The sequence below is a fragment of the Echeneis naucrates genome, chromosome 12, assembly GCF_900963305.1.
Source record: "Echeneis naucrates chromosome 12, fEcheNa1.1, whole genome shotgun sequence".
NCBI classification, from domain to species: Eukaryota; Metazoa; Chordata; class Actinopteri; order Carangiformes; family Echeneidae; genus Echeneis; species Echeneis naucrates.
The window spans coordinates 10,453,180-10,469,125 of record NC_042522.1 but is presented as its reverse complement, the minus strand read 5'-3'; the positions used below and the strand labels follow the sequence as shown (position 1 = coordinate 10,469,125).

At 42.9% G+C, this 15,946-nt stretch overlaps 1 protein-coding gene across 1 annotated transcript in view; it reads right to left on the bottom strand.

Annotated features, from left to right (window-relative positions):
* The window catches only part of LOC115052110 (ephrin-A5b-like), a 70,963-nt gene that overhangs the window by 11,795 nt on the left and 43,222 nt on the right, over window positions 1-15,946 (bottom strand). The window contains exon 2 of the mRNA XM_029516035.1: window positions 2,662-2,954. Within this exon, the coding sequence (XP_029371895.1) occupies window positions 2,662-2,954 (293 nt within the window). The remainder of the gene's footprint in view (window positions 1-2,661; window positions 2,955-15,946) is intronic.

The window sequence follows — 15,946 nt, the reverse complement described above, 5'->3', positions numbered from 1 at the left end:
TAAAGTCTCTGGACATAAAAACTTTTTTGGTTCAAAACATTCAGTGACTCAGACAAAATTTTGTTAGTGCACTGCTACTGGTGAGCTAAAGCTAAGGATTACACTTTGTAGACACCTAGTGAAAGATTCAGAGGCTTAAAGCTGCACTAATCAACATTTCTTTATTAACCATGGATTAAATGACTGTGTGTAATGGAGCCATTCGGTAATGAGGATGCTACAGCTATAATGCTATAATGAACTCTGAAGCTGCCCTCAGGCTTATGGAAAATTTTATCCTTGCTTTGCAAAAGTTTTTGCAGTTTTTTATTTTTCAAGTCCACGGCTTCAATATTTATTTTTTTTTTACTATGATAAACAAAGATTTCAGTTAAGTAATAAAACCCTGAAATACCAAAGAGTCAGCCTTGTAACGAAACCCTCAGCAAATCTAGCAAAGGTTAGTTATTTGTGAATGTGGCCATGTCCGGAAACTATTGAACTGTTGAACAGGACTATTGAATTCTAATGCTTTGTGTCTGTGGATGTGTATGAATTGTGTATATATTTCACTACATATCATCATATGGGATGAGAATATGTCATTGTTGTGGTTGCATCTTATTCTGCTTCCGCTGAAACAACAAAAATCTGTTTTAAATCGGCTCATTCAGATTCTGGATCAGTTTTACATGAATTCAGCAACTGTGTTACATTGTTTTGTTTAAGTATTCTGGGTAGCTTTGTCTCCACTGTAACAGCAGCAGAGACTCATGGATATTTGATTATTTGGAACCATTCATCAAACCAAACAGATGGAATTGCAATAATTAAAACCAATGGCCACAAGACAAACCTATAGAATTGTTAACATTATGCAGGTGACGCCATCGTGGAGGAATGAGGGACGTGGAGGAATTTGATGGTTAAAAAAAAAAAAAAAAAACTCTTCCTGAACCAGATCCAAGAACACAAATCAACACAATGAGAACAAATATTGGTATTATGAGAAATGTTGTGACTATAAGGTCATGGTATGTTCCCTGAGGTGTCTTTGTTGTTATTTCATACCGTGCTCAGATCCCATGTCCTCAGAGGAGGGAAAAGTGTCTTTGGTGAACAATGATCTGACGGATGAGTCATGAATCTGAGTCAGAGAGATAGTCCATATGGCCTGAAACTGCACAAAGCCATATGGATTGTCTCTCTCGCTTTGAATGATCAATCATCATTCAAATCAGCAAAAACATCATCTTACTCAATTTCGTATCAGCCAAGAGCAACACAGCAACTGAAACAGAATTAGGCAATCTATGCTTTTTCTTATCAACATCCAGAGGATTGCAACAACATCAGTAATTTTCTGGCAAGGCTAACAATAGACCACAATTTTTCCCGAACAGTCACGTATGCGATCGAGTGAATGCATGCAGTGAAATATGCAGTGAAGGGTAATACATCACAAAACTAATTATTACAACATATTAAGGTTTAGATCTGGCTAAACTTGGATGACAGGAGATTTGATGAGCTTGTGATTCCAGATGTGCAATTGCTGGACAATCTGAGATCAGTGAGGCAGAGGTGAAAGCATTGGAGGACATGCAAGGAGAAAAGAGGAGCCTTTTTGTGTTCTTTAACCCGCCTGTCTCTTTCATTACCAACACAATGTTCTTCATTTCATCCTCTAGTGGAGGTCGGAAAGTTTAAAAAGAAACAGAGAAGAGACGACATAGAAGAAAATCAACAAATGCGTGATGAAGCGTTTTTTGTTTTTTTTTTTTCCTTCTAGCTGTTATCATAGTCCAAAGGTTCAAATCAGCAACCAGCCATTAGATACTGAAACCTGGTTTGATAGTATTGCTTTTGGTTAAATTTTGATTTTCAAACACTTTATTGAAAGACCTGCTGTGGGTCTGGGGGCTGAACAGCTGCATGAAGGAAAACTAAATGTTGTAGGTCACTTTTTTTGTAAAGTCAAAATTGTTCCAATTTTCCTCTGACGCTTGCACTCCTTATTATTCTTGTTCTTGTTCCTGTTCCTGTTGCTCTTAATACCTGTAAACATTCTCGGACCATGAGTGTCAGCTGAGTTCCTGAAGCTCACTGTATCTAATGTAGTCCCTCTCCTCTGCACCTTCAGGACATTGACTTCATTTAAAAAAACATGACTTCCCGGCTGCTTGTTTTCCCTTGTCTTCTCATGAGGAGGAGAAAGCTGAGCTCAGCCAGTTAGCAACAAAAGATGCTTCAGACGAGACCTCAACAGCAGAAATGTTTTGCTCCCTCTGGCTCGTGTTTTGGTTTGGCCCTCTTTTCCAAAAGCTTGCAAAACAAAACCCAAACATTGCTGCTCTCTTTTTGCCAGATTTTGAGATTAAACCGATATGGATCTTCTGATGTGAGACCTGGGCAGAGTTTGTTTTCTCTGTGCATCTCTTTCACTAGTCCTGATATATTATCTTTTTCGTACTGATAAAAAAAGTCTTCTTTTCATTAAAAAAAAAAAAGTTATTAAGGGATTGTTGTAGTACCTACATAAAAAAGATGAAATATGTGAAGAAATATGAAAATATAGAAAAGAAATATGCGATCAAGAAAAAGTAATTCCGAGCACATTTCAGTTAGTATCAGAAAAACTGCTAAATAATAAATATTACCCTGAAGCATATGCATACTCACAGATATAATAATACTCTCTGCCAGGACGAAACTCGAAGCCTAAGGAGAAAGGAGTGAAGAGCTGGAACTTCTCAGAGAACTTGAGCGGTCCGTTGGGCGACAGAGGCCTGTTGCACTCCCAGCGTTTGAAGCCCTTGGCAGTGTGGTCGCAGGAGCTGTAGCCGTCGTAGTTCACCATGTAGAGGATGTAGCGCTCGGCTCGCTCGTCAGAGACCGGGCCGCTGTAGTGCGGACAGTAGACGTCAAGGTAGTCATTGATGCAGACGTCGATGTGGTAGTCCCCTCGATAAAACCTGGAGAAGAAGAAGAGAGACAAGAGTGAAATGGAAAGTTGTTGCTTGGTCAAATAATTTCATTGGTAGGTCCCCTTTTTAACTGATGCAGCACACATTTGGCGTAGTGCTAACACACAACAAAGGCTGCAATCAACCAACAAAAAGCTTGAAAGAAGATGACTGTGTGAGTGGAAAACATGAATGCGAGCTTTCCAAAAAAAAAAAAAAGTGGATCAACACAAACACGAAGGGACACACACACACACACAGGGATACACAACAGCACAGCTGGATTGAGTGGAGGCCTAGAGCCCCGACAGACCACAGAAGCTTGTGACCAGTTCTGCTTACATGTCTGAAATAATATATGTTCATAAACCACAGTGAGGGGCAGTTTTTGTCATGTCGATTAATCATGTTGGTACACACCGACATGATTAATCTATTATCGGTCAAGGTGATTGTACTACATGCAAAGATAATTCCCACAATGCCATTGTACGAGATCATGTGATCGCAGATCTTGAACTTTCTAATGAATTATTTTTTCAGGGAGAACACACTGAGCATGCACATTCGCTCGCTCTCTCTCTCTCTCTCTCTCTGCAGTGGCCTTCTGAGGTTTGACCACATTTAACATTCAGCTACTCGGAAGCAGCCCGTTGCTCAGGGGCACATTGGCAGCAGCTGTTTAAGTATGCAGACAGTTACTCATTGATTTGTTTGGGGACTCTCTCACCAACAAGTTCCTTGAAGCAAGCACTCATGACTGTTCAATGGCAACACACGATACTTTGGGCATCTTAGCGAGGCCACGGCTGAAGGAAAACTTGCCACATGTGCTCTCAAACTGAGGCCGGACTGTGAGAGACACATTCAGGCTACAGTGCCTCTGGTTCTGTTTACAGGCTCTCATCATGTCAGTCTCAATCATCCTGACCCTCTTGTGAGACTAAACTGAATCCCTGGTGCAACACACCCGTCTCGGCAGAAACTCTTACGACGCACGCTAGTCCTAAACCATATATCAATGTTAGTGCCTCACAGTGATGACTTATACTGGTGCTGAAATTAAAGTCCCCTAGCGTTACAGGGCTAATCCCCTGGTTAGCATGTGCCTTTAGCAGCTTTAAGAGGATCCCTTAGTAGAATGAGATTTTCATTAGTCCAACATGACAGCTTGATGTAGGAGCCCCTTGTGGAATCTCTGAGTCTGGGAAAATGAGGCCTGATCTCAAGGATCGCCTTGAAAGAGCCACGAGAGCTTGTGCCTGGTGTATACTGTAAACCGAGTGGACGGGGGAAAGGGGGTGAAAGAGTGCGGCGACAAGATATGTCAGGTATTCCTTCCCGGGGAGAGTGATTGGAAGCATATATTCCCATAGGCGCCGTATAAGGTTGCATTTCTGAGGCTTTTAGTGATGGCAGATTAGTCTTGGACGGTGGGACGGTTGTGTCCCTGTAGCTGCTAATGGCCCGCAGCTCAGTATCACTGACACACTGACATACTGCGGATGTCTTCAATGCTCTACCTCTGTTCATTTACACAGTGAGGACTGTCGGGGGGGGCTGAGGGTCTGATGTGAGCGACCTCGTGGAAGTGTGAGGGGAAAAGGCCGGGGGGCAGTTTTACTTTTACGTTTCTGGCTTGACTGGCCACAGATCGAATGTTACACCTAGTCCTGCTCCTTGCTGAGACAGTGTGAGTGCCAGTCAGCAGATCTGAGGCCAGGTGTGGCAGGAAGGGAGGGGTCGGGATGCAGCTGTTGCCACTGACATGTACATGTTGGGGCATCGGGAGGCATGAGCAGCATAAAGAGAGGTGTGTGCTCGCCGCGGCCTGCTGGGGGTATCAAGTTGTCATTACACAGATTGTAAATGTGCCGCAGGATTAGTGGCCGTCCTACTGGGTTTGCAGGGGCCTCAGCTGAGCGGATGTATGTGCACGCATGATAGTGGGGTGTGTAGGTGTCTTGTGGCATCGTCAGCCATATTCTTAATCTTTTTCTCTCTCTAATTATAGTCTGGTCAAACGAGAAACCAAAGCTCTTGTTTTCTCTTGCACTTTTTTCTCCCCCCCCTGCAGCACCAGTTAAGCGTGTTGGCTCCAGGCAAGCGCAGCATGGCTTCCTTTAGCCTTAGTTTCATAGCTGTTGGCTGATATTATGACAAGCAGGGGTCAACCGGCTCCACAGTATCATGTCCTCAGCCAGAAGCACTGTGGGATAGCCTGCTTTGTCCTTCTGTGTCTGAACTAAGCCTTGAATGTTAGCTTTACCCTTGCGAGTGTCGGTGGCTGTCGATCAAACCTGACCCAGGAGTAACAAGTGAGATTAGACAGGATTAAAAAGAATTTCTAACTCATACCTTTGTAGGAGAAAGGTGGGGGAAAAAGTTTGTGACAGTGACGACAACCCTGTTCAGAGCTGGATATTTATATTCAGATACATTCACATTGCGCCTGGAGCGGGGGCAATGTTTACCCCGGGCATCAATCTACCCTATACACACTGTTGACACTATTGGGGATTATCCAGAGATACAAGTACACACACACACACACATATATATATATATATATATATATATATATATAGTTATTTTTGATTGAATATTTTGTGGTCACAAAACCTAAAAATCAAACATGACATGACATGACAAGAAAAATTATGGTCTGTTTTTATACAATATGTATAATACATAGAGTTTTCAGATCTTTTTATTATTGTCTACAATGCATTTTTTTTCTCATATCCATTTATGAGCAGATATCTGGATATGGCTCTGGATACCAGTCAACCATGTGCTAAAATATGGACTGTAGGTGTTACAAATGACGATGAAATGCACAGTGAGAGTAGCCAACCAAGCTCCAGATGTTTGCCAGATGGAGCCTATCAGGAGGTTTTTGAGTGGCAGGAATGAAATACTGCTGAGACCCTGAGCTGTAAACACACAGCCTGACTCAAGATGTGGGAGATGACATTTTGATTCTCAATGTCTGCTGGTTTCTTCTTTAAATTTGGCTGACCAGAGGCTTTCTCCTGCTGATCTCTGCTCTGATCTTTACTATGTTCACACGTAGACTGATACACCCATCAACATCCCCCAACTATCACAGCTTTTTTTTCCCCACATGAACTGACCCGAAGCATGAGAATCTCTTCATTTTCTGAGCAGCAAACCTTCAGCATCGGGGTTTTTTTCTTTTTCCTTACAAACGAGATTTATTCATCTTCTTTTCCCAGACTCTTCCAGGCTATTCACTGAGTCATTAAGCCTTCACAAGGCCAATCGAGACGATTTCAACAGTTGTGTTTTCTTTTTGCCGTTGTTCAGAGCAGCAGGTGTTGGCGAGGGCGCTGATCGAATGTTCGCGTTTTGATAGCAGGCGGCAGAAAGAGCGATAAGCGAGAAAAAAAGCAGTCCTGTATCTCAAGTGTCAGTTAAAAATGTGTCATAACGAGCCATTAGGAAAATAAAAGCACCTAAATTCTAAATCCATTTGTCTTGGGGATTAATGATCCCTGATTGTCTAAATTACTCACAGGCAGTTAGAGGAAGCTTATCAATGAATCAGAGGCTAGAGCTCTTAACAAAGCACACATCTATGGATAATCCCTCTTTTCACTCACCGCTACCCTCCTCCCTCCACACTTGTTTACTTTCTTTAGCCCCATCTGGTGCGTTTGGCCTGGCGCAGGTAAGGTATGGCAGAGCCAGTATGGAAAGAAGCAGACAAAGAAAGGGCGATGGTGGGTGGTAGAATTAGGGAGTGGAAGAAAAGAAGAGAGGAAGCAGGAGGACTATTCTCTACAGTTTCTTACTATTTAGATTGATTCAGCCTATTCCATTTGATTTTATTTTCTGCAAGTTTCCCCTGGCATTCAACAAGTGCTCATGAACACAACCCAGCTCACTAAATACTAACTGAAAGAACTTTGTCTTCATTTGCCAGATTTCAAAGCGCTTTCCAAGAAATGTTGAGGAAAATTACTGGAAAATTGCAGAACCAACCGTTTATTTCCCAACATGAAAGTCTAAACGCTGTTTCAAAGCCCTCTCTGAGGGGGCAAAAATTACATTTGGTGAAGAAATAGTGATAGACTGTCTTGCCTACATACTTTATATTTATCTGTGAGATTTTGCTTTGTTTAAGCACTGACATAGGTCTCATTTATTCAGGGAATTTTAAGTACTGTACTGTCACTAATAGTGTCACATATAAAAATATAAGGATGAAAATACTGGAAAATGCATCAGGAAATAATTAATCCCCAAAGGTTGCTAAAACCTGCAAAGTCCCAGAAAGAAAAATGTCTGAGTGTTCTGTGTGGTAGCTCAGGTCCTGAAAGGAAGAAAGAACTGAGGAGAGAAGCAAAAACTAATTAGTTAGTTTGTACGTGACAGTTTTATAGTCTCTACAAGTGCAATTGAGAAGTGTGAAGTGCCTGAGAGGGGAGGAGAGGAGAGGAAAGGAGAGAAATGGGGTGAGAGGAGGAGCTGAAGAGAGAAAAGTGAAGAACAAGAGGGCAAAAAAAGAGAATGAAGAGAGAGGAGTTAGGGGTGAGGAGAATATCTTCTCCAAGGATGAACTGATAGGAAAAGAGAAAAGGAAAAAATTGCAGAAATTGTAATGGAAGTCACTGGGAATGTGGGAAAGACAAAGACAAGAGGAAAATACAAAACAGAAGAAAAGGGTACGGTACAAAAAAGGAGAGGAGAATTGAAAGATACGCAGGATAACAAACTGAAAAGACATGGAGTGGGATTAGCAAACAAGATGAGAAGATTGGAGGAAAGGAGGCTAGGGTTAAGGAATGAAGGAGAGATGAGGAAGGAGAGAAAGACAAACTGTAGAAGAACAAAAAAGGAGGCAGGAGGAGGGAAAAAAGGGGGTGAGGAACAGGAGATAAAATCCTCTGGTTGTTTTCCTCATGAACACAGTAGGTCAGACGAGGGGCAGCTTCCCAGGGTTATTCCACAAAGGGAGAACAGAAAAAAAAGAAAAGAAAAAAAAAAAAACACATGAAGATTGTCTCTTAACACACACACAGACCACGGACCTCATGCTGTTTCTATATCCAGTCCCTCTATTTACTTCTCCACAAACCAACGTGCACTCACAGCCTGCAAAAACCTGCAGTTCCCAATCACAGCCTGAAGGGGGAACTCTTTATGGGGCCTAAAATGGGGGATTCAAGCCTTACTCATGTAATGTGATGTCACCAGATGGGGTCTGTCCATCCTGTTACCCTCAGGGTTGGGATGTCCCAGTAACCCTCCCCCCACATCAACCATCCTTTAGGACTTTGCCGCTGGGAAGTTAAAGCCATTATTACTTAGTTGGCTAATTATATACACACATCTGTCCATGTAGTCACAAACACACAGACACACAGAGTGCATTTAAGCACACAATGTGTCTGCCAGGGGGGGCTCAGTCGGACTGGGCGTTGACATCAGATAGATGAGAAAAATGTAGCCTGTAAAGTTCAGACATTTTTCTGTTTCTGGGTTTTTCCTGCTGGGAACAAAATAAGAGAAGGTAAATAAATGGCTTTAGATTGGAAACATATTGCTACTCGTGGGAAGGCACCTCAGGTAGTTAAAAACTAAAACAGAGGCTGGAGGGAGGAAGCAGAAGCAGGGAGAATGAGAGCAGATGCTCTGCCTATGGATGCTGGTGGTCCGGACTGTGCCAATCACTAACTTGTCCTGCCGTGCAGCTGCAGACACTGTGTGCCAGGCCGACGCACAGAAAGACAGCGGTTATGTAAAGCGTCATGTATAGTCTCATCTCTGTCTGTTTGCAGATTAGGTCATGTTGTTTTTGTACCGTGTGCACCAGAGAGCACAGTGAGAAAAAGTGGGAAATGGCTGAGCTGATGCCAAATCACAAATATATTGATGTTTTTCACATCGTTTCACATTCATCGTGAAAAGTAAACACAAATTCTTATATTTTGAATGTTAATGTTAAACGTAAACACAAACACTCATTTGGAAATGTTGATGTGATTTTGTTTTAGTTTTCGCTGAAGATAGGAGTGTCTTAGATGAAAAGTTGCCTTCCCCATGATTGCGTGTTGTGTCGTTCCATAACGCTGGAGGACTCCAGGGCAGATTACAGCAGAATATTCCAAACTGAAGCAGCACACGCTAAGATTTGACTATTTTGCTCTCTAAGTTCAAACTCATGCCATGGATTAATTATGGGGTCTGGATACTGGACTCAAAGATGGTGCCCAGTCACATGACAAAAAATTGCTCATTTGGTGCAGAGACTAAAAAACACTTTCTAGCATCTTGGTCTGCTTCCATGTTGTGCGGCCGACCGCACATGCACACTCACATTTAACCGGCTGGCAATGCCTGCTTGCTTGTGGTCCCGCCTTAGACCTTTTATTGTGATGACGAATCAAACGCAATAAAACAAATATAATCCTTCATGAAATAAAAATTCATGACCAAAAGACTGACCTTGTTTACAGTTCCAGATGTCCTACAGATGTCTCTTATGATGCTGGTTTATGGGACAAATGCTTTTTGGCAAAAACCTGCATCTGATCATCGACATTAAAGTCTGTGGTGTGTCCCATTAAACCTAATAAATATACATTCATTGCTGTTTTATTATTGTCAGCTGATCACTGTGTGTGTTTTCACAAAAACACAACAGACAATCAGACCACGAGTGACTTGATCTGAGTGGACTGACTGCTTAAGAAGAATATTTCTGACAGTCTACAGAGCAAGTGAGACAAGTGATTCTCTTCCTGTCTTACATGGTTAATTACTGACAAAGCTATTCTGGTGTTAAGGAGGTCAAAGCAGCAACAGCAACATGGGGTTTGTGTCAGTCAACACACACACGCACGCACGCGCACATACACACAGCAGGGCTCCGTCATTCAGTCAGTGTAAAACCCCAAGAGGCCGACAGACTGGCTCATAAACCCCCTCTGTGCCAAACATGGTTGTTCAGGTTGCCATGGCGCCAGTTTACAACAAAACAATGTTCAAACCTCCGAATCAGTGCCTTTTTAGAAACACACTGCTCATATCTGTGGGTGTATTCCTGCAGCACTCGAGCCCAGGCACAGGAGCACACACGGACCATTGTGGCCACATCGAGTTTAACACCAGGAGGGCCACAACAAGTCTTCCTGAAATACTGCATGTCCCATCAGCACCTGCTGGGCTGTGGTCGGAGCAACAACATGTGCGATACTGCACTTCGCTCTGTTTACATATGATTATAGTGATGATAACAATGTATGCTCGTTGGCTTTGGTTCAATTTAGTTTAAACTAAACATAAACCAATTTAATTTAATTATTGTCCTGCAGAGCACACAGACAATGTAATCAAGCTCAATGTCCCAAGATGCCCGTTGTCAGGCGAGCTTGGCCGATATCGATCTGACACCTTAGACCGTGAGCTGAGGTCAGGGGTTAGTGACAGCCCATTATTCAGCCTGAGAGCTGGTGTTTGGTCAGTGTCTGAGCCCAGGTGACAGACTGACCTCGCTGTCGTCCGTCTCAGCAGCTGCTGAGCGACGGAAGGTGAAGTTTAAAAAGTCCATTAAAAAAATTCAATGTCCCATGACAAGCTTCATGCTTCATTCATTTCAGCATTTTCCTGTAAACTGGATTCCTGCTCAGCTTCCATTTCATCATCCTCTTTTTGATTATTTACTTAAAATTTCCTCTACGCAGCTGTACTGTATCTACAAGTTCTCTGCCATTTTTTACTTTCCTTCAATTTCAAAATGACAAAACTACTGAGATGTTCTTAAATATGTTAATTATTTTTCCAACATCGGGTTTTACATGATTTCAACTTTTCTTATTTTATCTATTTGATTCTACACAATTTAAAGGTCTGATAAAGGTGACCTTCATGTGGTCTCGGATTATAAATCAGGTCTTGATTCTATGTTCTAATGTTCTAATGTCTAATGTCTACGTTCTAATGACCGTATCAAAGGTCTCAGCTCATAGAGAAACCGCCTTTATTCACAAACTGAGCTTTAAAACCAGCCAACTGGACTTCTGGTAAGCAAAGAAGTCACTGCCCTCAGCCCCAACCCCAAGCTTTGCCCACCTTGACCCTCATCAAACTTTGACAGTTTTAGTTTTTTGTGATTTTCTACCTGGAATCTGCTATATTTTAATTGGATCACTCAGAAAAGAGTCAGCCAATCAAAAGAGTGGACCGGAACACCTCTCTGATTATTGTTCTTAGAGCTCGAGACAGATGTAAAACTAGACTGATACCAACACTTCAGATAAAACACTGGAAAACAGTAAAACAAAGCGCTTGAGAGTACATCAATATAAATATATCTGTGAAAGTAATGTGAAAATAGATTTTACTCATTAATTGATTGAAAAGATGACAACATTTTATTACGAAGAAGGAATACAAATGTGAATATCTTAAAACACAAAAAAATGTACCCGACACGCATATGTGCACACAAACCCAGATGTGTGCTAGTCAACGCAGCAGCAACTGCAGGAAGGCCCCACCTGAAGCTGTTTGACTAACATGGCCCTGATCCTGGCTCAGCAGGGCTGAGATTCTCACCTCTGACCTCCCTCCCCAGGGGCAATCCGAGCCCCCCTGTGCTGCCCTATCACTTTACTGCACCCCAGGGAGTCGTGGCCCTGCCCGCCTGGGCCCAACACACTCTGAACCCACAACCAAAGGGGTGGGGGGTTGAAGAGAGCAACCCACAACGTCTGGACTCAATCACCCGCCCATGACAAGCCTGCAAAGCTCTCACACCAGAAACACTGCACACATGCACACAACACACACACACACACCAACACCAGCACTTATCCACCAGTGAGGTCTCACACACATCAAAGTGCAATGGAGCTGACTTGGTTGAGTAATAGGCGTTTTGCGGGAAGATGGTGAAATGCTAAAAACTCAGACTTGGAAAATTTGTTGTGTTCAAGGTTCTGAGAAGAGAGGGAGGGGTGTAAGGGTGAGACAGGATTATGTTCAAGGTTTTAAGAGGGACAAAGAGGGAGAGCAAAAAAATGTGACTGTGAAAGATTCACTAGTGAGCTAAATGTGAAAGAGGCCAAAATGATGTGAGGAAACTTGAGGGATGTGAGAAAAAGGGAGTGGGGAAGAGCACATCCTTGATTTAAAACTCCCAGAGGTGCTGTATAAGAGGTAGGAGGTCTGTGTGTGTGTGTGTGTGTGTGCACGTCTGCACATGATGTTTCTGGGTTTATTTGTTTGGCCCAATTTCACATACAATGTCTCAATGGGTTGCACAGACCTGCAACATCAATGGCCTCCAACCCTGTTCAGCCTTTTGAATGAGACCCTCTTCTTAAAGAAAGAGAGGAACCCTCGGTGTCCACTCACGCAGAGACGTGTCACTTTGGACTGAAATGCTTGACTGTGTATTTATATGGAAAAATGCAGCACATAATTTTCCAGCAGGGCAGCGCCCCAACATGGCAGCCCAGCAGGGGGGTGACAACAGGGAATCCTTGAAAAGCCCTTCATGCAAGGTAAGGGCCACATAATTGAGGAGGAGGAGGATGAAGGTGTCAGTGGGCTACTCTGTATTAAATAAAGGCAGCAAAAGATATAGTGAACATCTCAACCCTCCTTGAAGTTCTATGCTAGATAAAACACCGTCACAGCAAAAGGACGACTAAGAGAAAGGTTTTTAAACAACCACTCACGTTTCCCTGTTGTTACACCTCCATAATTTTCTAAAATGACTATGACTCACACATCACGGTGGTCCCTCAAGCGTCTGCTGCTGAAGAGAAGGTTGAAAACACTTTAACATTTAAGGAAATGCAATGCACTTCTGTCAAGCTGAGTGACACAAGATCAGAGGACCAAACTGTATTCCCACCCACCTTTCTATCCCCCTCTTGCATTGCTCACAATAGATAGAAGACACAGAGATGTGTTGGTGTGGGCATGTTGCTGCATGTACAGATGAGAGGATGACCTCCTCTATACCAACGCAGCTATTCTACTGAAGGGAGCGCTGCTGAGATAGAGTGACAACGTGAAGGGAAAGTTTTCAAACAGAGAAATTCAAAACACAATAAAATAATAATAAATAGTAAAAAGGATAAATGGAGGAAAAATGTTAAATGTGAGCTAACTGGACTCAGTTTAAGTAACTATCCAGGGAAAGAAAAATAAATGAATGAATGAATGAATGAATTTACCAAAGGTGAGAAAGCAAATTCGTCAAACTTGAGATATTAAATTGAATCAACAGCAGTTGAGTCACGACGACAAGTGGAACATTTTCATTTTAGTTTAGCACCAACTCTCTGCAGCCACACAGCTTGAACAAGACATTAAAGGAAGCGGCACTAGGTGACTGTTATCAGTCACAGCTGTTTATAGGGACTGGGATTAAGGTGGATATGAACCTTCATCGCACTTCTAATGTTTTTATTACTATCAGAGGAAAAATATGAGATGCAGCATAATGCTTCAGATATGAAAGATTAATTAAAGTCTGCTTCTGTGCTGCTTTCTGGCTGAAGTTTGAATTGATTTGAAATCACGTGTCTTGTGTTATTACATTTCTGCGGCATGTTTAACAGTCTTAGATTATATTAAGTGTGACACTTACACACATACTAACAACACTGGCACAAGGCCAATAAAAGAAGTCTGTTGAGAAGAGGCCCAGTGTGAGAGCCGCTCAGGAGGCGCTGCTCTTCACATCGCACAGCACGCTCAGAAAAAACAGCACATGTAACATCATGTAAGGGCTAAACATAGAAGCGCCCTGCGAGTGCCCCGCATGCCTGCAACAAGCTGTACCACCTGGTCCCCTCAATCTGCAGCCCCAAGGGTCCCATAACACCCCTCTGGCCCTTCCCCACGACACAGAATGGCTGTCAAAGTCTCATCCATCAGAACCCAAACCGGAGACCCTCAGATCTGCACACATCGCCTTAAGAGAGGCCTCGGCTCGGATTCACACCAACCACCCTTAGAAGTCCTGGGCTCAGATTCAAGATTCCACCTGAAGAGACGTATTTCATTTTCTCACCCGCTGTAGCATTCCAGTGCCGATGGAGGCCGCAGTCCTCATTCATGGATTGAGCGCAGTGCAAGGCGTGCAGTCAGCGAGGTGTAATGGGTCGTCTTTTGGGCCATCAAGTGGGAATATTTCAATGCATATAAAAGTGTCTCCTACTGCTGTGCAGCATAAATGAACCTGAGAGTGTCCAAAATTTCAAACACACGTGGATTAATGTGAACTCACACAGTGAGGAAGCAGAAACTCAAGCTTGAGGACGGTGACTAGATGAGGAGGAAAATAAGAGAAAAATACTTTGCAGCTTCAGTCATTCAGCTAATATATTTCACTGCATGTTAATCACTCACTCACTATGGGCCCAAAAATTATGACGTATTTAAGCGTTGAAGAAATTAAGACTAGAACGTTTTACTTTCATGGACAAAAGATTTGGAATAAACAAAAAGGATACATATAATTTTATATTTTTATATAACTTTATATTTTTTTAAAAACCAAATTTTAACATTTTATTTCACAAGCTTAGAAGGAAGTAGTTTAGGTCAGATCTGCTCACAATGCAGTCTGTGTATTGCTCCTGGAAATGAATGCACTGCTTTTGAGCGTTTCAAATGAAATGATCCGAGCAGCATTCCCTTCCACCTCAGACAGGTATCTCACAGTCTAGGCAATTGAAATTGAAACTATCTGCATGAATAAATACCAACCCTCCAACCTCTGGTGGGGTTGGAGGGAAAGAAGTGCATTTTTGTTATTTGGGTGAGTTGGCTCTTTAATGATTGATAATGAGAGGCATTAGGGAATTGGGAGCAGGTCCTGAAAGAGCTCTCAGAACTTAATACTGTGTGCAACAGTTAAAGACTCTAGTGTAGGTGGTAATGTGGCTAACTCTGTGAGTCTAAAGCAGGGCGTTGCCAACAAAAAAAGAAAACTTCCCGGGATAAATAAAAGTTAAGAAAAACAGCACCCATACAAATCCATCCACCCACATGAATATGCTCCTTTCAGGCATAGCTCATATTATTCTGAGCAAAAGGCCACAGAGAGCAGGCAAATATGGCCGGACCGGCCAAAAGAAATATCACCAGCTGCTGTCCAACAGCTGACCAGCATTACTGCTAACCAAACCCCCTCATGTACAGAAATGCCGCTTTCAAATGTCTGAACGAACCCCATTCACGTCACACCAAAGAAACATCACCGTGTGCACGTCCTCCTCCTCCTCGTGTGTTTTGCAGCCGCTCGCACACATGCAGCCAGTCCGCCGCTGTCTGAACTTCAGGACCGGCCCCCAGATCAGCCATCAATGCCACAATTAGCGTCACCTCTGGCTGAATCCAGGCCGGTTGTGGAATCGCTAGATGGGAACCACATGTCAGCAGCTGCATGACAGTTTGAAGGATTTACTGGCTCGATGTGATGATGGAGAGGGCCATAAAAGAAAGATAGAGCCATTGTTGATAGATCACCTCACCACCGGCCGATTTCCATCTCAAGAACACAAGCAGGTTTTTTTTTCTTTTTCACCTCCCCACCTCGCCCAAGGGAAGGAGACATAAGACAGATGTGTATCTGTTTTTGTGACAATCTCAGTCTGTGAAACTTCCTTTTTTCTCCTATCACCAAGCACCAGCTTGTATTTTTACAGGTACAGTATGCGCCTGGGTTAAATTAAGCATTTCACGGCAACCAAATCCAGCCCTCTGCCAGTGTTTTAGGGAGCAGACTGCAGTGATTAGCCCCAGCCACTGAACCTTGGGCCACCTCATTTAACACACCACTTGATGTAATTGTTATTGGAGTAGAGATACTAGCCTGCTGTTCAGACTACAACACGCAGCGGCACTCTTCTCCTTTCTGTCTCACTGTTGCTGGCGACATTCTCACTGCCTGCCCTTGTTTGTGATTCGGAAAATGAGGGGGAAGTGAAAAAGAGAAATCAAGATTTTGG